At 45.3% G+C, this 21941-nt stretch overlaps 2 protein-coding genes across 4 annotated transcripts in view; one reads left to right on the top strand and one right to left on the bottom strand.

Moving 5' to 3' along the window:
• The window catches only part of ANKRD10 (ankyrin repeat domain 10), a 47251-nt gene extending 38728 nt beyond the window's left edge, over positions 1-8523 (bottom strand). The window contains exons 1-2 of one of the 3 annotated variants that reach the window (XM_075918781.1): positions 8106-8523; positions 181-333 (exon numbers count right to left, since the gene is read on the bottom strand). In XM_075918781.1, the coding sequence (XP_075774896.1) occupies positions 181-333; positions 8106-8306 (354 nt within the window). In that variant the 5' untranslated portion in view covers positions 8307-8523. Of the gene's footprint in view, positions 1-180; positions 334-2077; positions 3686-8105 lie in introns of those variants that run through there. The other 2 variants (XM_075918785.1, XM_075918796.1) reach the window with 2 other exon arrangements.
• Positions 1-21941, top strand: part of ING1 (inhibitor of growth family member 1) — a 163783-nt gene that overhangs the window by 128055 nt on the left and 13787 nt on the right. The gene's annotated exons all lie outside the window — the stretch shown is intronic.

Raw genomic sequence — 21941 nt, 5'->3', positions numbered from 1 at the left:
ATCTCCCCCCCCCCCCCATTTCTTCTGCGTGGATTCTGGCATCTACTATTCCTGTGACTTTTTAGGTACCTAGAAATTAGACACTACAATGCTCAGCACCACAGCAATGTCCCTTTGTGAATTCAGGCCTGTGTATTTTTAAAAAACTAAACAAATATTAAACACAACATTAATACATACCTGCTTATTTATGTTGGCCCCTGCTTGAATCAACCAGATCAGGCACTGAGGATGTCCTCCAAAAGCAGCAATATGGGCTGGTGTTTGCGCAAAACGTGTTGTACAGGCATTTACAGTAGCGCCAGCTCTCACTAAGTGCATTAGACACTCCAGCTTTAAACAGATAAAGGGAAAGTAATTTAGAAATATTACCCCTCAAATATGTCCTAATAACTTTAGGTATTACTGATTACATTAAAGAAGAAAATGGAACAATATTATTTTAAACTGACCATTGGTGGAAGTGGGCTAAACAACATTAATAAAAAATAATAAACTGGGCCTCAAAACCTCTTCCAGGTTTTCTCTGTCATTAAAAAAGTAGCCAAGAGAAATTTAACGCTTGCCAAAAATATATATATATATTAACAAACCCAACACCATTAGTATGATAAGGAAACAACTGACACTTCAGAGATGATTATAGTAGGGACTTGTATTCTGCTTGCTTCTATCAGAAAAGGTGCTGAGTTTCTGATCTGGAAAGTTACGAATGTGATTTAAACAGACACTATAATTTGCTAGAACTTTAGTTTTCTGAATAAACAAAACCTATTTGAACTTATAAAAGTTTAGGAAAGTTTAAAAGGAGGGAGTATGAAGAATGTTAACTGAAAATTCTACTTTAATATTTCTCTGCAGATGTAGAAACCCAAACTCTAATAAGAAAGTAAAATGTATATTAACTTTCCAGTGCCTTTGCTGAGTTAAATGGAAAAAAACAAATGAACCATAAAAATGCTAAAGAATACATGTATTTCAATTAAAATTTCTGTAATACAGCCACAAGGGATGTAAGTAACTAATCAACTAACCGACTATCTGATAAGCAAAGACTTATCAGATAGTCAACAAACTAGTCTATTAGTCACCTCCCCAACCCTTGCTGCCTCTATCAGAAAGAGGCAGCAAAGTGGGGGAGGGTTAGAACAGGAGGGGTGCTGGGAGGAGCTGGCTTAAAAGCTGGTTCCCTCCAGCTCCATGGGAGGAGGTAGGGGCACAGCAGTGGAGCTCCATCTTTGAAATGTACAAGAGTCCCTCTGTTGGGGCTCTAGTACATTTCAAAGCAGAAGCGTCCTTACTGACTAACTGAATAGTCAATGGAAATTCAATCGACTATTTGATTAATCTAATTTTAACATCCCTAACAGTCACTAGCAATATAGAAAAAAGCATCTGTTTGGGTTTTTTGGTTGCCTTTTCCAATATGATCACTAGCATTTTTTTTTTTATTCAGACATTCAATCTTGTATAAATCTTGAAGTTTTTAGTATGTCGACATTAAAATAATTCAGAATGCTTTGAAAAGATGTCAGATTACAAAGGGCTACAAGAATTGCAAAGGTAATGAATGATCTTGACTTACAGGAAAGTGGTTGGAAAATTGTGTCATACAATTGCACAACTTTTGGCCTTCAGGTACAGGAATCATCAGAAAATTAACTTTTTAATATTTTATAATAGGTGCCACCATAGCATGTTTAATTTTACTCTAAAGAGTTGAAAGTGTGCTGTTAAAATTTTTAATTCAAATGACTAAAAATCTGGCACATTGTTTTGAAATTTTAAAATAAACATATGATGACTAGAAATATTTTCAAATATTTTTCAACTTCAACTATAATTGGGCAAATATGTTGTGGCATTAGCAACTGTCCCTACCAGTTTAATAAATAAATTAAAATGCAATATTCAATCTGTATTTTATGAATTTAGAGGTTTAGTTTTAAGATAACTTTAATAACTAACTGTATTTCTCTTCTGAGAAAAGAGGATGTATGAACAGAATACAGAAAATAAAATGCATTAAGAACTCAATGGATTTAAGACTAGGTATAAAGGAAATATGGTAACTCACCATGCAACAGAGAGGGTTCAGAGAAGAGCCAGGAGAACGATTAAAAAAAAACATGCCTTATAATGATAGACTCAAATAGCCCAATCTAAGCTTAACAAGTAGAAGGTTTAGGGGAGAAATTATTACAGGGGGTCCTCGCTATAAGTCCAAAATACGTTCCAAAAAACTTGGACTTATAGCGAAACTTAAAGTGGGAAATTTTTGTGGCTGACTTCCATTTAATCCAATTGGGGTGGGAGGGTTTCGCATGACTTATAGCGGGGAATGGGAGGACTTATAACGCATCAGTTCCTACAAACGTCAATGAAACGGATGTATACCGGGGCAGCTTATAGCGGGGCCCCCTGTATATAGCATAAGTATCTACATGAGGAGCAAATATATAATGGCTTTCAATATAGCCGAGAAAAGTATAATGCAATCCAGTGGGTGGAAGCTGAAGCAAAACAAATTCATAGAGGAAATAAGGAACACATTTTTAGTGAGGGTAATTAATCATTGGAACAATTTACCAAACGTCATGGTGAATTCTCTCCATCACTGACAATTTAAATCAATAATGGATGTTTTTCTAGAAGACATATGTTATGAATTATTTTGGGAATGTTATATGGCCTGTGTTTTATGGGATATCGGCCTAGAGGATCACAATGGTCCCTTCCGGCCTTAGAATCTATGAATAAAAGTATCTTGGGATGAGCAAATAAGTATAGTGCTAATGAACCTAGCTCTTAACATTCAACACGAGAGAAAATATCCTTTAAACTAATGTTAGTGAAAGTGTTGATCCTTCACTCTACCAAGAACAAAGGTTTTTCTTTTTTTGACATACAGATCCAGATTACTGGCCTGAAGAGAGGCAGGCAAATCGCAGTGATCATTTATTGTGAGCTACATAAAGATAGCAGTCTGTCAATTCCAGAAAAATAACCAGTGTCCTCCTCCTTCCATTTAATGGGGATTTGTAACCCATGCTAGCATAATTTCAAAACCTGTAGCTAAAAAAGGTTATTTTTAAAACGAGTCTTTTTAAAATGTATTCTAATTTTAAGAAGTCTAATGAGAGAAAGAATGAGTTGCTGCGCTTCATTAAAAATCAGAACACGAGACCATCTGCCTCATGGACTGAGACCTGCTTCTCCGAGTCCCAACTCCATCAGAAAATGGAAGTAGCTGCTAGTCAGGAAGAGGCCAGAACACCAGGTTCCCTTATTCTTGTCCCATGGATTCGAACACTGAGCACTCGTTTTGGTCATCATCTTTTTGGTTTCTTTAATGAAAAAAAAAGAATATTTTTCAAGTTCATGATATTGCTACAGTGGGGGGTTGCGAATCTTGGTAAACCCAAAAGGAATATGTGGCGGGTTGCAGGACTCCTGTACACTTACAGTATAGGGAAGGTGGACACTAGATCATGTTTTTTTTTTAATTAGCCCAAAGAAAAGTAGAATTTACTTACCATACATTACATTCAACAAAAGTAAAATAGTCAACCAACCAAAACAAGAAAACAGTCAAGGATTACAAAAGCAAGAGGCAAGCTGACACCGTAATTTTTCACACACACACACACACACACACACACACACACACACACACACACACACACACACACACACACACACACACCCCCCCCACTGCTATCTTGAGACTGTTTTCCTACCCTCAGTTCCCTTGCCTGCACATTAGCTATTTATATCATATATTCCTTAATATACTGACCTGTCTTAGAGATCTGTGCAACACCTGAAATAATTCAAAGTACTATATAAATCATCTAAAGAATATTTTATTGAACATTAATTTTTATGTAGCTGATTTTGTAGGAATCCATTAGTGTACCAGGAAATATACACGTTTCAGTTTTAAGGGAATATACAGAAAACTGTTTTCTCCATGGGTATCCAAAAAGAGCAATTTGGGACTGACTATGACTTATACTGTTGAACATACTTCAACACAAAATCCTACCAGTGGAGGTTTGCACTAGTAAATGAGTCATCAGACCTTATGAATGCCAGGGAACAGTTACGTACTTATTAAAAATAACCATACATTTTCTTAACTGTTGTTTGTTTTAGAACTGTTATTTATTTGCAATACTTTCTCAAAAACTAGAATCATGTATTTCTCTTCTTACTAGATTATCTTTTTCCATTTAAAAATATGGGTCCTTGTCATCCCTTCCTTAACTCCCCACTCTCCAAAATACAGTCTTCCTTTTTTTGTTGACTGATATTAGTCAAAACACCTAGGCTGTGTCTACACTGGTAAGTTATTCTGGAAAATCAGCCGCTTTTCCGGAAAAACTTGCCAGCTGTCTACACTGGCCGCTTGAATTTCCGGAAAAGCACTGACGATCTAATGTAAAATCATCAGTGCTTTTCCGGAAAAACTATGCTGCTCCAGTTCGGGCAAAAGTCTTTTTCTGGAAAACTGTTCCGGAAAAGGGCCAGTGTAGACAGCACAGTATCGCGAAAATGACGATCGGGGCTTTTTTGCGGAAAAGCGCGTCTAGATTGGCCACGGACGCTTTTCCGGAAAAAGTGCTTTTCCGGAAAAGCATCCAGCCAATCTAGACGCGCTTTTCTGAAAATGCTTTTAACGGAAAACTTTTAAAATCACTTAGGAAAGTTAGATGTCAGCAAGTCACCAGGTCCTGATGAAATGCATCCCAGGATACTCAAGGAGCTGATAGAGGAGGTATCTGAGCCTTTAGCTATGATCTTTGAAAAATCATGGAAGACAGGGGAGATTCCAGAAGACTGGAAAAGGGCAAATATTGTGCCCATCTATAAACAGGGGAATAAGAACAACCCAGGAAACTACAGACCGGTCAGTTTAACGTCTATCCCAGGGAAGATAATGGAGCAGGTAATTAAGGAAATCCAATGCAAACACTTGGAAGGTAATAAAGTGATAGGGAATAGCCAGCATGGGTTTGTGAAGAACAAGTCATGCTAAACTAATCTGATAGCTTTCTTTGATAGGATAACGAGGCTTGTGGATAAGGGAGAAGCGGTGGATGTCATATACCTAGACTTTAGTAAGGCATTTGATACGGTCTAGCATGATATTCTTATTGATAAACTAGGCAAATATAACTTAGATAGGGCCACGATAAGGTGGGTGCGTAATTGGCTGGATAACCGTAGTCAGAGAGTTTTTGTTAACGGTGCTAAATCCTGCTGGAAAGGGATAACAAGTGGAGTTCCACAAGGGTCTGTTTTGGGACCCGTACTGTTCAATATCTTCATCAATGATGTAGATATTGGGATAGAGAGTACGCTTATTAAGTTTGCAGATGATACCAAACTGGGTGGGGTTGCAACTTCTTTGGAGGATAGGGACATAATTCAAAATGACCTTAGCAAGTTAGAGAAATGGTCAGAGGTAAACAGGATGAAGTTTAATAAAGAGAAATGCAAAGTGCTCCACTTAGGAAGGAACAATCAGTTCCATACATACAAGATGGGAAGCGACGGTCTAGGAAGGAGCATGACTGAAAGTGATCTAGGGGTTATAGTGGACCACAAGTTGAATATGAGTCAACAGTGTGATGCTGTTGCAAAAAAAGCAAATATGATTCTAGGTTGTATCAACAGGTGTGTTGTAAAGCAAAACTCGTGAAGTCATTCTGCCACTCTACTCTGCACTAGTTAGGCCTCAGCTGGAATACTGTGTCCAGTTCTGGGCGCCACATTTCAAGAAAGATGTAGAGAAATTGGAAAGGGTACAGAGAAGAGCGACAAGAATGATTAAAGGTCTAGAGAACATGATCTATGAAGCCAGGCTTCATGAACTAGGCTTGTTTAGTTTGGAAAAAAAGAAGATTAAGGGGGGACATGATAGCGGTTTTCAAATATCTAAAAGGGTGTCACAAGGAGGAATGGGCTTAAAGTGCAGCAAGGGAGGTTTAGATTGGACATTAGGAAAAAATTCCTAACTGTCAGGGTGGTCAAATATTGGAATAAATTGCCAAGGGAGGTGGTGGAATCTCCCTCTCTGGAGAGATTTAAGAACAGGTTAGATAGACATCTGTCAGGGATGGTGTAGACGGAGCTTGGTCCTGCCTTGAGGGCGGGGGGGCGGGACTCGATGACCTCTCGAGGTCCCTTCCAGTCCTATAATTCTATGATTCATTTCCGGAAAATCATGCCAGTGTAGACACAGCCCTATAGTTTTTCTTATGGTATATGCAAATAGCGGGGCATCATTCTCTTCTGCCCACTATCTGTTTGGTGCAGCAAGAGGGAGTGGGTGTCTCCAAAGGAACAAGCTGAAGCTCTACCATCCTGGGAATCATTCTTCACAAGTCCCAGCACACATAAGAAAACTGTTCTAAAGGTTCGCCTGAAGGCACAATAAATTTAGAAGCGCAATTACTTTAACCTCCAGTTACGATCATTTTCAAGTAGGATAAGCTCCACTAAAGAAAACACAAAAACAACAACAACAAAAGTGTATAAATAAGTTCAATAGAAGTGGCTGTTTTAATTTCCCAGAAAAATGCTGTTTCTTTTTACTTAATGAAAGGTATTCCATTTTTGTATCAAATCACAAATGTGGGGACTAATTACATAACAATGTACCTTTCAAAGGTTGTATTTACTTCTATCACAAATACAAGAAAAGGTTTAAAATATACTGAACTATATTACATCAATATGTACAGGAGCTATTCCATCAATATGTACAGGAGCCATTCATAAATCCAGATAAGTAAGGCTCCGCTATAGCAAAGGAATTCAATAATATTTAATACAATACGATTTAATAAGCCAAGCTCTGCCCCTACCCTAGGAGAATTTAATTAAGACTCCATAATTTATTGGTATCCTGTATATATATCCCCTTTGTAAGCTTGCTGTCTTGCCTCCCTCCTCAAAGACTTAGGGTGCTGATCTGTGACACTGCCAAAGTGCAGCAAACTAAGAACTAAAATAGTAGTGATACATATCTGTATGAAAAATTACATACAAACATAACTTCTTCAATCTTTAGTATATTCACTAAAAGGCATCTCGCCACAGAGCACAAAATGGGCATTTTGCTTGGGGTCTCTCACGTTATCTTGCAGGCCTGCTGGTTCCCCCTAGCCCTGTGACGCGAGTGCGAGCACACACACAAGAGCCTGGGACAGGTTCACATAAAAAGCAATGGTTCGCACACAAGCGGCTGCTCTCCCCGCACAATACCAGAAAGACAGCAGCCAGACTGGGGCGTGCAGACAGAAAAGTCACAAAAGAGGGGAGGAGCGGGAGGGGAGGCGGGCATAAGAGACTGAGAAACAAGGGAGCGGACGTTCACATGTGGGGCACCGCGCTTCCGACACCCGGGGCCGAGTCCCGCCCGCCATTAGAGCGCAAAACCGGCTAACACCTCGGCGCGGCGCAGATAGTCCCAGCGCCGCGCCGGTTGTCGTAACACGGGCACCCAGGCCGGGCCGAGCCGCCAGGCGGGGCCTGCGCGCGCAAGCAGGGACCGTTACTGGACTCGGAACGGGGACGGATACGTGGGTCCTCCCGGGCTCGAGGCACCTCAACCCCCCCTTACCCCGCCCCCGCGCGCTGGGGGAGGAGCAACTGCCCCCTCCTCCTCCCTATTGGCTCCGCGGCAGCTGCCAGTGACCCCGGCACCTTTCGAAAGCTTGGCCGAGGGCCGCGGATCTGTCCCTGTCAATAAAGCTCCGGAAAGAGGCACCGGGCCCTGGGAGTCGCGTCGCTTCTCCCCTCAGCCAGCGCAGGCTGCCGGGGTCCGTGGCCCCGTCTCTTGCCCGGGGTCCGTGCGCCGGCGGGATGCCCAGGCGGCTACTGGCTCTGTCAGTGGGACGTGCCAAGCACCCATGAGAGCCCGCCGCGGCCCACGTTCCCGCACGGGCACCTCCCCAGGGGCTCCGGAGGGTATCGAAATCTCCCCCCCCCCCCCCCCGCGCGCACACCCCCTTCCCCGCGCGCTCGGCAAGATGGCGCCGTATGAGCGCCAGGGTCCCGCGGGGGCAGCGTCCCCTCCCCGGGCCGGGCCGCACCTTGCCGAAGTGCGCAGCCCAATGGATGGGCGTCCAGCCGTAGAAGGAATCCTCGGCGGCCAGGTCGCAGCGGGGCGCGCCCTGCAGCAGCGCGCACAGGGCGGGCAGGTCCCCGTCGCGGCAGGCGCGGTGCAGGGGGAAGCGCAGGGTCAGCAGCTCCTCGCTTGAGAATCCCGCCTCCGGGCCGACTCCCAGCGACATGGTGACCAGGGAGGGGGGGGGCGGAGGCGACAAGAGGCTCGAGGCTGCTGCTGCCGCTGCTGCCGTCTCCGAGCACAAAGAACGAGGTGGGGCGAGCGCGCGGCTCCTCCCCGAGCGGTGTGGGCGGAGCGGGCAGCGCGCGGGATGCTGCGAGAGGGGAGGGAGAGCGGTTGTCCAGGGGCTACGCGCGCGTGCTGGCTGCGCCTACGGGCCCCTCCCCCTCACCGCCCGCCCTTGGTGCTATTTAGGCCCCGGGCCGCGAGCTTGCCAGGGAACGGGGGAGCGCGCGCAGCCTCGGGGCGTTGCCTTTGCGATGACGCAAGAAGGCCGTTGCCGCGCAGGGCCTCCGCGATGTGAAGCGGGCAGCGGGAAAGATCTGCGGGGAGGGAAGCGCCGCAAGGCGGGAGCGGACGGTGCCTCGGGCCGATCCCGGGCAGCCTCGCCTCACTCTCTGCCGGCCCGGGGACAGCGTAGCCCAAGTCCGCTTGTGTCAGGTCGCTCCCTCAAACCGAGCAGGGCAACGTGCAGGAGCGGGCAGCGCGGGGCTGGACCCAGGAGCGTAGCGCGGGTGCTGCGAGCTCGCGAGGCGAACGAACGCTTGCGCGCGCGCGCCGGTCAGGGAAAGCAACGTGCTTCTCCGGACCTGGCCAACGTTCGGTTTAAGCCTCCTCTCCCCCCCCCCCCCCCCCCCCCCCGCTCCCTTTTTTGACGGGATGGTGAGAAGTTCTGTAGTTCAGTCACGAAGTTCTAAACTTTTTCACTCGCTGTGCGCTGTCCTCAGTGCCCTTGTGTGGTCTGCCCGTTTCCACAACCGGGAACATTGACATTGTTCACAGGGGCCGTGTCCAGACTCAGGGGTTTTTTCGGGAAAAGTAGCCTTTTCCCGAAAAAACTTCCCCTGCGTCCAGACTCAAGCCGCGTTCTTTCGAAATTATTTGATGGCGGTAAACCTCAATTTACGAGGAAGAACGCCTTCTTTTGAAAGTTCCTCTTTCGAAGGAAGGCGTTCTTCAATGTAAAGAGGCCGTCTTCGAAAGAGAGCATCCAGACTCGCTGGGTGCTCTCTTTCGAAAAAGTGGATTTCTCTTTCGAAAGATCCGCCTGCAGTCTAGACACTATCTTTTGAAAGTGGCTCTTTCGAAAGATGCCTGCAGTCTAGACATAGCCTAGGGGAAAAAAGTTTAAATTACTATTATTTAAAAATATGAATACTAGCCTACTGGTGTTTGAAATGGTGAGAAAAATGTCCATTTGCCCTCTCTTCTTCCAAGACTGCTGCTGCCATGCTTACATGATGTTACATAGCTGCCCTAAAATCAGTACTCTCACCCAACAACCAAACCTCATTCTAGCTCCCGAGCAACAACCACATTTTGCATTTTCAAAAGGAACAGATCTCTTTTTCATGTGGTGGCAGCTCTTCAAAACAACTTGGTTCCAAGAGACTGTAAAAAGGAGGGTTATGAAAATGATGACTTGTGTGAGGACTATGGGTATAAAAACTGGTTTGGCAAAAGTGATGAATTTATGGCTTAATATATTTTGTGGAAGCAAGCATTTTTTATTAAATATGAAAGAAAAAGAGTGGTTGCCATTCACATGGAGTATACAAACACAAAGATGCCTTGAAAAGCCAGAAACGAACACCTCATTGACACACTTCAGGAAAGTCAAGTGACAGCAGCAGAAATACAAGAAATTTACCATGGCATGATTAATCATGTAAATGATTTTAGTCAAGATTTGAGTTACAAATGACTTGCAAAATGTATATCAGATCCAGAAACTGCAAAATATAAACCAACAAAAACACAACCTTTGTTTTATGGACCTAAAAAAGTACCTAGCATTACTGACAATTGCACTGAAATTGCAGTAACTTTTGATTAATGGTCTCAGATGTGCACTCCTTTCTCGTCAGATGCATCAAATAGAGGAAATAAGTTTTTCCCTAATTCTGTTCATTATTTTTTAAAGATGGAAGGGATTAAATATGGCTTTCTTATTATTTACCATGATAACAATGAAATAAGTGATGCTATTGTTGTAGGTCAGTGGTCTCCAACCTTTTTAAGCACGAGATCACTTTTTGAATTTAAATGCAATCCAAGATCTACCCCAACTATAAACACTCTTGCCCCACCTTCTTCCCTACCCTTCTCCGAGGCTTCACCCCTATTCACTCCATCCTTTCTCTCCTGCCCATCCTCACTTTCATCAGGCTGGGGCACAGGGTTGGGGTGCAGGCTCTGGTCTTGAATTAAGGGATGTGGAATGTGAGGAGGCTCTGAGCTGCTCTTGGGGCAGACAGTTGGGATGTAGGAGGAGGTTCACTGTTTGGATGCAGAGGTGTTCGGGGCTTGGGATGCAGGAGGGGGTTCGTGACTGGGGTAGGTGTTTGGGATGTGGGCTCCAGCTGGGCACTGCTTACCTCAGGTGGCTCCTGGTTGGTGGTGCAGTGGGGCTAAGGCAGGCTCAGCCCTGCCCTGGCCCTGGCCCTGGCCCACTCCCTAAATCAGCCAGCAAATTTCCTTCCAAGTCATGTTGTGTCCCCTTCTCTGTTTTGTGGAGAAAGGATACAGAGTGGAAGCGGGCACCTTGACATCAGCGCCGTCCATCCCTCCCCTTCCCAGCAAGCAGGAGCCTCCCCAGAGGGAGGGGAAGCTTCAAGGCAAAAGGGGGGATGGCAGCTGAAGTGGCAGCACTTGGTAGCCTCTTGGCCAAACCAGTCAGGATCACCTGTCAGAAGCTCCAAGATCTACCAGTAGATTCCAATCTACTGGTTGGTGACCACTACTGTAGGTATTTCAAACATTACAGAAGAAAATGACCTTAGTATAAACTATGTGGTTTCCTATAGCTAATAACTCTAACTTTGGAAACAATCCAGTTTAAAACAACTGAACGATGTATGATTCAGATTGAATGCAAGTACAATGTAAGTCATGACTGTGAGAAATGGTATGTAAGCTTTGAGTTTTGACATTGAATGTCTGATTCTGAAAGTGTATAGTGAGCTCTCTCTGATTCTTCCTCCACTAATAAGAGAATTTGCTCAGTTTGCTTTTGACTGTGTACAAACAAATTAAATAAATTATGTGCCAATAGAAGTTTAGAATAAACTGATAAACAGTTAAAAGTCACCAGGACCAGATAGTTCACTGAGTAGTTCTGAAGGAACTCAAATCTGAAACTAATTTGAGTAAGATTGGTAAAAACGGTAACAACTGAACTATCTGGCACAAAGATAAACACAATGGCTGTGTCTACACTGGCACTTTTCCGGAAAAGGGATGCTAATGAGACACTTCGGAATTGCAAATTCCGCGGGGGATTTAAATATCCCCCGCAGCATTTGCATGAACATGGCTGCTGCTTTTTTCCGGCTCGGGGTTTTGCCGGAGAAAAGCGCCAGTCTAGACGGGATCTTGCGGAAAATAAGCCCTTTTCCGGAAGATCCCTTTCAAGTAGGAATAAGGGATCTTCCGGAAAAGGGCTTATTTTCCGCAAGATCCCGTCTAGACTGGCGCTTTTCTCCGGCAAAACCTCGAGCTGGAAAAAAGCGGCAGCCATGTTCATGCAAATGCAGCAGGGGATATTTAAATCCCCCGCGGAATTTGCAATTCCGAAGTGTCTCATTAGCATCCCTTTTCTGGAAAAGGGTGCCAGTGTAGACACAGCCTATTTGTTAGAGAAGCATGACTTTTGTGAAGAAAAATCATGCCTCGTCAATCTTACAATTCATTGAGGGTGTCAACAGGCATATGGGTAAGGGTGATCCAGTCTATGCAGTGTACTTTTTTCTTTCAGAAAGTGTAACCAACACAGCTAGTGGATGTGATCCACTGTCCCATGTAGTGGCACTTAGACCAGGTACTGCAAGAGGTAATAACAAGTGAGCTCTATAGCTGAAGCTGAGCTCCAGCTGGCTTCATAGCTCAAGCTATAGAGGCTTCTATGCTAAGCTGTTGAGGTCCCAGGTTTTAATCTGCTGGGTGATGGTTACAAAAGCATTTGACATGTTCTTTTGCCAAAGGTTCTTAAGTAAATGCTCATAAGACAACAGAGAAGGTCCTCTTATGAATCAGTAACTTGTTAAAAGATAGAACACAAAGACTAGGAATAAATGCTAAGTTTTCTCTGTGGAAGAAGTAAATAATGGAGCTCCCTAACTAGGATCCGTCGTAGGACATGTGCAGTTCAACATACTTATTTGTGACTTGAAGAAGGGTGGAACAGTGTAGTTGCAGAGTTTGCAGATGATACAAAATTGTTCAAGATAAGTATAAAGTAGTCTGTGAAGAGTTATAAAGGGATCTCATAAAAACTGGGTGACTGGGAAACAAAATGGCAGATGTGTGATTGGTATTAAAAAGAATTATTTACCTTTCCCACAGTACAAAAACTAGGGATCATCCAAAGAAATGAAAAGGCATCAGTGTTCCCTATAACACTGTGTTTTTGGGCAGCCTCTCAGGAAAGATTCAAATGCCGCCCAGAAGATTACCAGAGCGCCAATAGTCTGTGGCATGGGTTTCTATTGGTGGTGCATATCTGCATGTGCCTCAGTGCACATAAAATTTATTCTGCATGTGGACTGAAAAAAAAGTGGAAGAGCAGACGAGTTCCCTGGATTCTGCAGAATTTTTCTGGGATACCTCTCGTGTCCCGGAAGAACTCCGTAGTGAAGACAGAGCCCCAATATGCTGATCTTGTCTTAGTAAAATGTGTGGCAGCATTGTAAGTAAAGATAAGAGTCTAATATAAAACATTACTGAGACATATCCTAAGTTCAGAAAATCCAGTTCCTTCCTAAAGATGTGAAACTATCTTTAGCTTCCCCAATTATCACCCCTAATATCATTATCTCATAGACACTAACCTCCTCTCCTCACCCCTCCCTCTGTTCCAAAATCTGATTTGTCAATTTTATGTGTTCGTTTTTTTTTTTAATTATATCCCTTTGGTATATATGGTCATGCCAATTTTCTTCCACAATTTGATCTGAGGAAGTAGGTCTGGCCCACGAAAGCTCATCACCTAAAAAACCATCTTGTTAGTCTTTAAAAAAAAATCACAACAATTAACCCTCATTTAATCCCTCCACTGACACCCAAGTCCAGAGAAACGGACTATCAACTGGATAAGTGGCCATTCTTTAGCAGGAGAAAGAGTGTGAGTGGGAAATATATGTGTTGGCAAAGAAACAGCTGGGAATTCCAATCTCCAGACTTTGTCTCCTGAAACCCAGCTGGAAACAGAGCTAGGTACAGGTGCATCACAGTATGTCTTGTGATGACATTTATGAATGTCAGAGTTTTCAGAGTTGCCGAAAGCAGGGCCGGATTAAGGGGGGAGGCTAGTAGGGCAGCTGCCCGTGGCACCAACCTATGCGGGGCACCTGTTGGCAACTGTAGGGCGCCGTGCGCCCAGCTGCGCGCCCAGCTGTGCACCCAGCTGTGAGGCACCCCTTAGAGCTTCCATCAGCACTGCATGCCCAGGCCTGAGGGCTGCGTTGCACCCCTTAGAGCTGCAATCAGGCGCCGCGCCCCCGAGTGCAGCTGTAAGGTGTGCAGTGTGCCAGGGAGTGGAGCCGCGCATGCGTCACTCGCCCGCTGCCTGGGGCGCAGGAATGGCTCGAGCCGGCCCTGGCTGAAAGCAATAAGAAATTGCAGGCTTAAGAAGAAAGAAACCGTGAGCAAAGGCACTCAAATACAGGAGACCCAACTTTTATAAAGTAAATTAATTAAAATGTATTAAGTCTAATGAATTCCTTTTTGTGGTATCAGTCATTTGGTGATGTTATACTATTTTTCTTCAGTTATTTTTAAATAAATTTAAACACATATTTAAACAAGCATTAACAATGAAGTAGCCTATACTCTCTCTCTCTTTTAAAAATCCACAGTACAACCGATAAATTTGCAATTTTGTTTATTTATGTAATGAACATGAACTTTGCTCACACTGGACATATGTGAGAGTTACTTGGATTAGCTTTATCAGATCTGTGTTGCTGTGTTCCTTAAGATAAAGCTCATGTATAAACCAGGACAAGACAAAAACAAACAAACAAAAAACCCACCCTGACAGCTAACTATGGTAAATAAGCTGAAAAGTCACATCCTTATGCTCATTCTCCACCTTAAAATTCCTCCAGATTTTAAAGGGAAAGTCCTGATATTCTGGGCTTTATCTAATATAGGCACCTATTACCTCCCACTCCTTGTCCCAACTTTTCACAATTGCTTTCTGGCCACCCTACCAAGAAGGTTATTTCCAGATCACAGCTTCCCTGAATCAGATTAGATACTGAAAGTAATTGAGAGAAGATGATGTTTTCCAGAGTACTGGTTCCGTGTAAGCAGCAGAGTCAACTGACAATATGTTCTTAAAATATCACAGAGCTTGCCCAAGAATGGAGAAAATATATAAAGGCTAATTTTTAAAAAGCCAAAACACCGATTCTCAATAGTGCTCTCCAAGTATTGTATTGATTGTGGCAAATAGTCATAAAAGGCCTTAAGAAAATGAAGAATATTATTAAAGGTTAGTCCTTAGACTGGAAACTGTAAGGGGAGCACTATTTGTGTCACCGGAGTCATTATTTGTGTCTCGTACTTTATCAGACTCATCATTGACAAGTAATATTGTTTAAATGTGTAGCTATAAAATGTGTGAAAAACATCAGACACTTTTGGTCATAATAGAGATGAATCTAAACTAAAACCTGATATCCATTTGAACTTTAGGTTTTTAAGACTAGGATAGACAAACACATGCCAAAGATGGCGTATGTATTTTTGTTCCTGTCTCAGTGTGGAGCATTGGACTAGGTGACCTCTCAAGCCCTATATTATGGATTCTCTGGTCCCTAGTCTATACTAGGGGATAAGTTCAAATTAAAATACACAACTTTAGCTACGTTACTTGCATAGTTGAAGTCGACGTATCTTAATGCGAATTTTGGCACTGTCCACACTGCGGGAAGTCGAAGGGAGCACACTTCAGTGGCCACTCTTTGATTGGGGGGGTGTACTGGTGCTGGGCTACTTAGGGCAACCCGTGTTACCTTGAGTTGGTTGATGCTGAATCTTATCTGCTCTCATGTTGCTATTCACATAAGTTTCTAAAGTTCCTCGTGTTTATCTAGTTGTAATTTCCCAAATCATTGTGTCATCTGCAAAGTTTGGTTCCCTTTTTAGATCATAATAAATACATTTGTACTCAAGTCATAGGATGGATACAGTATCTACTCTGGCTGCCTTTGTGCTATTTTGAAAATTGACTACTTATTCATAGTTTTTGTTAGTCAGTTCTCACTCCATCATGATCACTGTACCTTTATTTCCTAACTTCATGACTGCTAACTGTATTTCCCACTAGCATCTTATGAGGGACTCTGCCAAAGGATTTGTCCAGATAAACTAGGACAATCAGTCTCCACCATCTACTATTTTGTTGATATAATCAAAGAACTGCTTTTAGAAACTCTGCTTTCCATTAGATACCTTGAACACTAATGTTAGCAGAAATTTTTCTAGTATAGCGTTTGACTCACCAGCTTCAGAAAGTTTGTTTAAAGATTAGGTCTATTATCTCTCTCTGGTAACACTTTGACCTACAACGAAGTGGTGGTTTACTGTATTACCTAGCATATAAACTGGTTTTCATGGGAGTTGTATGTAGTATTCACATTGCTTAAAAGGCTTCTTCCCTGAAGATCAAACTGATTTTGTGATTCATCCTAAAACAGAATAGGACATAATCGTGTCATTCAAAACTTTGCACTTCACTAATGTATGCATAAGTTAATGATATAAACAGATAAACTAATAGAAATAATAATCAAATGGTTAATTTATTTCACACAGAGCATTGATGTTGGAGTCCTAAGGCGAAGTATTGCTTTTTCCGTCCTTTCATGGTACGAAGACCAGACAATTAACAGTAAGTGTAGCTGCATACGGGGAAAAGAAGGGAATGAAAGAGCAGCAAACGGAAAGCCTTTAATCCTCCTTCCCAGTTCTCAGTTTTGTCTGGCAAGGAAAGCAGAGAATCTGTCTGACATTCAGATAATTACTGTTGTATTGCTCTCTTGCAGGCAAATAGCAAGAACAGCTGCATGTTGTAGCCAGGGCCAATTCCTCTCTCCATCTTTTCCCATGCTTAACTGTCTGAATAGTGGTAGAAATGTAGCCGTGTTAGTCTGGTGCAGCTGAAACAAAAAACAGGACTGTGTAGCACTTTAAAGACTAACAAGATGGTTTAATAGGTGATGAGCTTTCGTGGGCCAGACCCACTTCCTCAGATCAAATAGTGGAAGAAAATAGTCACAACCATATATACCAAAGGATACAATTAAAAAAATGAACACATATGAAAAAGACAAATCAAATTTCAGAACAGAAGGGGGATGGGGGAGGGAAAAGAGGGGAGGTAAATGTCTGCGAGCTAATGACATTAGAGGTGATAATTGGGGAAGCTATCTTTGTAATGGGTAAGATAATTAGCGTCTATTCAAATTTGCGTGTAAAGTGTCGAATTTAAGCATGAATGACAGTTCAGAGGATCACAAAGAAAAAACAGTTCTTCATCGAGTAGTGTCCCCGAGGGTGCTCCACTCGAGGTGCTGGGCTCGTCCCGGCGCCGCAAACCGGAGGATTTTTCATTAGCAGTAGCCCCCTACCGGACTGCGCATGCGCGACGGCCCCTTCGCGCCTTTCATCTGAGGGCAGTCCGGTCTTGTTAGTTTCTCTCCAACCGTCTGCAGCCGCAGCCGGAGTTAGATTGGGCTCCCTTTCCCTCTCTGAGGAGAAAAGGAAAGTCTCTTAGTTAGAGTTGGTTTTCTTGTTTAGTCATAGATAGTTATCAGTTATAGTGTTAATAGTTGTAGTCCCCCTCTTTTTTTCCCTGTTTAAAAAAAAAAAAAGTTTTTCTTCAGCGGTCAGTCAGTGTCTTCCTGACTGAAATTGACAAAGGAAGTAATTAACAGAAAAAGACTCAAGGATGCCAGGATCACCTGGCTTCAAGAAGTGCCTTCAGTGCCAGGAGGCTATCCCTGTCTCCGATGGACACTCCCGGTGTGTCCGGTGTCTCGGGGATGCTCATGTCCCAGCAAAGTGCAGCCATTGCGCGAAGCTGACAGCTCGCGCCAGAAGAGATCGGGAGCTGAGACTGCAGGTCCTTTTATTTAATAAGGCTCTCCAAGCTCCAGAAGACTCCGAGCCACGCTCTGCTCCCAAAGATCAAGCTGGGCAAGAGATCTCCCGCAGGATCCATAGGCGGCAGTTCGGACAAACTGGGGAGCTCTGGCTGTGCGCCGAGACTCCCTGTGGACTAGTCGGGCAAGGGCCGTAGCTCCTCTGCCCCAACTGCAACCCGCCACAAAAGCTCCGCTCCGGTACCCGCAAAGGCTTTGCGAGCGGAGTCGGTGCTGGCAACGGCTTCAACAGCTATGGCGGAGCCGGCAAGAGAAGCCCCGGCACTGGGAGTTCCTGCGCATGCGCGCCTGCAACCAGCTGTGTTGGCACCCGCAGCGCCTCCTCTGAGTGCCGTTCCGTGTTCCTCGGTGCCGGGCACATCGGCCCCTGATGCTGCACCGCAGCAAGAGTCTCTGCCACCCCAGCTCCCGGCTTTCACCTCATCCCCAGCTGATCCAACGGCACCAAGCCCTTGCTCTGCCGACGATCAAGTGGTAGAGGCTCAACTGCTGCCTGCTGTTCTGCCACAGGCGCTTCCTCAGCCAGCCTTCAATTCCTCGGTGCCAACTAAAGCGCAGCAAAAATCTGCAAGGGTCTGGACACCGTCCCTGACACCGGACCGTGTCACCTTCTCCCCTGGGCCGGATTCACCTACCTCGTCCCATGCTGGTTACCATCGTCATGTTCATCGTTACACAGCCCCCAGGGAACTCTACTATAGGTCACCTCGTCGTTCACCGCCACGTCGATACTATCGGGACCACTACTCGCGGTCTCCTTCACGCTACTATAGGAGATCCCTTTCACCAAGGTCTCCAAGACGTATAGAGTATCCTCGTCGATATGACACGATGAGAAGATACAGCCGTTCTCCCTGCCACAGCCGCCGGGACAACCGATGTTATCACGAGTGCTCTTCTCATTCATCTCGCCACAGAAGGTATTTGCGATCGCGGTCACCGCAATCTTCTCGGCCTGAATCTCCACATGGTCCAGACGAGTCTACTCCTCTTGTTGCTCCACCATCCTTGGCTGGGGATTTGGATTCGCATTATCAGGAGGATAGGCAGGATCACACTCCTCTTCAAGGACACCAGAACCCTGATTCCCCGGCGCAGCGTTCCTCTTCCTCACCGGATGACGCAGTTGTCCCTGTGGACTTGTCTCCTACGGAGGACCACAAGCAGTTCCAGGAACTCTTCAAGAGGGTTGTGCAATCTCAAGACATCCAGACCACGGATGTACAACAGAAACAGCATCGCCTGCTGAAGAACTTACAACCTTCCCAGAAGTCAAAGCTCGCTTTTCCCTTTGATGACGCTATACTGGAGGTTGCCAACGACATCTGGCAGACTCCGGCCACATCGCTACCAACTAATAAGCGGTCGGATAAGAAATACTTCATAACTCAGAAGGATATGGAGTTTCTGTTCACACATCCTCAGCCTAGCTCCCTTGTTGTAGACGCTGCACAGCAGAGAATAAGAACGTCTCAAACCAAAAATTCCTCAAATGACAAGGAGGCTAAAAGGCTGGATATCTTGGGCAGGAAAGTATATTCCTCCTCCACTTCTGCTCTGAGGATGTGTAATTTTGCGGCACTATTGGCAAATCACAAACAGCCTTACAGATCGCCCTCGACATGACTGATGCAGCTGCTAGATCCACAGCTTCGGCCATAGTCATCCGTCGGGCATTTTGGCTACACCAGGCCGCTGTCTCAAAGGAGTTGCAGGCCAAGGTGGAGGATTTGCCCTTTGATCACAAGTCACTATTTGCCCAGTCAACGGATCAGGTCTTCCACTCAGGCAAGGATACACGTACAACTTTGAGGACACTGGGGATGTACACGCCCCCCTACAAACGTAGGAAATACATACCCTACAATAGGCAGAGACCATTCTCGTATGCGACGCCTCGGACCAGACCATATGATCAACAGAGGCCAAGACAACGTCCCCAAAAGCGTTGCCAACAACCTAACAAAGCGTCCGTCCAACAATAGGGCCGGCAGCAGGTTTGATGTGTTGATCGAGGAACTTCGGACCACCCCGTTAACAGAGACTCTAGGCATCACAAAAGGTGTATTCCATCATCGTCTCAGGCCTTATCACCATCGTTGGGCTCTCATATCCTCCGACCGGTGGGTTTACGACGTAATCACTTCAGGATATGTCATTCCCTTCACCTCTCTTCCCCTTCCTTCCCCCCCTTCCCCGTCCCTTTTCAGGGACCCCTCTCACGAGACTCTTCTCCATCAAGAGGTGTCGCGCCTTCTCACATTAGGGGCAGTGGAAAGGCTGCCAACACGCTTTTTGGGGAGAGGATTCTATTCTTGCTACTTTCTCACCCAGAAAAAATCAGGGGGTTGGAGGCCTATCCTGGACCTACGTCAGCTCAACCGTCATCTGAGAAGGCAAAAATTCAAGATGGTTACGTTATCTTCGATCATCCCTGCTCTAGACAAAGGGGATTGGTTCGCGTCCCTCGATCTCCAGGACGCTTACTTCCATATAACGATCCACCCAGCCCACAGAAGATTCCTTCGGTTCATAGTGGGGTCCGACCACTATCAGTATCGCTTGCTACCTTTCGGACTATCGACGGCCCCATGGGTTTTCTCCGAGACCCTTGCGGTAGTGGCGGCCTACCTGTGGCGCCTTGATATTACAATCTTCCCGTACCTGGACGATTGCCTGCTAAAGGCTTCCACACTCGACGAGGCCACGAGGGCAGTGTCGGCAACTACCACTCTGTTTGCAGCCCTAGGACTCATAATCAATGTTGAGAAATCCTTCTTGACACCTACTCGCGACCTGGAGTTTATCGGAGCAAGACTCGACTCCCTGACCGCGAGGGCATACTTGCCGGTAAAAAGGTTTTAACTCATACAGGACCTGGTGAAGTCGGTATCAATTTCTCCCAAGTCCCGAATACTTACCTGTCTACAGCTATTGGGGCACATGGCAGCCACCACATATGTGGTTCCACATGCCAGACTCCATATGCGCAGTCTTCAGCATTGGATGTTCACCGTGTACACGCCCCGGGTTCACAGCATGAACAGGTTGGTTTCTCTGCCCAGCCGGGTCCGGACTTCCTTGGCATGGTGGGACAGCCCCAACAATATGCTAACAGGGGTCCCCTTTCATGCCTGCAAACCATCACTGCAAATCACCACAGATGCCTCTCTGCTCTGCTGGGGCGCTCACCTTCAGGAACACCGGACCCAGGGTCTCTGGACGCCCCAGGAATCGCTATATCATATAAATTTTCTCGAGCTGAGAGCAGTCTTCAATGCTTGCAAACACTTTCTGCCCGTCATCCGAGGACGCTTCATACAGATTCTCACCGACAACATATGCACGGTGTATTACATCAACAAACAGGGGGGGTCGCCTTCCTGCTCTCTTTGCGCAGAGGCTGTGCGCCTGTAGAATTGGGCGATTCAACAAGGTATCACCATAACCGCAGCATACCTTCCTGGCAAGGACAATGTGATCGCCGATACTCTGAGCAGGCATTTCCTCTCACAACACAAGTGGGAATTATACCCCGAGGTGCTCCGCGACCTCTTCCTGCTATGGGGCTTCCCCAAGGTGGACTTGTTCACCACTCAACACAACAGGAAATGCCCTCAATATTGCTCACAAGCAGGCATAAGCACAGACTCTCTGGGGGATGCCTTCCTCCTGGACTGGGATCGGCACCAATTGCTATATGCCTTTCCTCCTCTTCCACTCATTCCGAGAGTTCTGGAAAAGATAGCACTAGGCGGCACAACAGTAATTATGATAGCATTTTTCTGGCCCAGACAGACCTGGCTAACACAGCTGTCGAAGATGTCAGTTGCCAATCCACGATGACTACCGGAACTGTTCAATTTGCTATCTCAGCAACATGGCACAATTCTTCACCCAGCCATCGACCGCATGCACCTCACGGCATGGCTCCTAGCTGGCTCCAGGCTTCCAAACTCTCCTGTTCTCAAGAAGTGAGGCGCGTGTTAATCAACAGTAGGCGGCATACGACGCGTAAAGCCTATCTCCAAAAATGGCGTCGTTTCCATTCGTGGTGCTTGGCAAAAGATCTTGACCCTCATTCGCTGTCTATACAACAAATCCTAGATTATGTGATGCATCTAAAGACGACGGGAATGGCTATTTCTTCCCTAAGAGTACATGTGGTGGCAATCTCAGCCTTCCGTCTTCCAATTGACGGCCATTCAGTGTTCGCCCACGCTATCACCAAAAGGTTTCTGAAAGGATTAGGCAGTCTGTATCCGGCCCATAGGATCCCACCGGAACCTTGGGACTTGCCTCTAGTATTGGACACTCTGACTCACTCCCCTTTTGAGCCGCTCGCAACATGTGATCTACGAATGCTCACGATGAAAACGGTGTTCCTACTTGCCATTACATCGGCACGTCGA

The sequence above is a fragment of the Pelodiscus sinensis genome, chromosome 1 (assembly GCF_049634645.1).
Source record: "Pelodiscus sinensis isolate JC-2024 chromosome 1, ASM4963464v1, whole genome shotgun sequence".
Classification (NCBI taxonomy): Eukaryota; Metazoa; Chordata; order Testudines; family Trionychidae; genus Pelodiscus; species Pelodiscus sinensis.
Note: the sequence above shows the minus strand (reverse complement) of the source record. Positions and strands in the feature narration are given on the sequence as shown.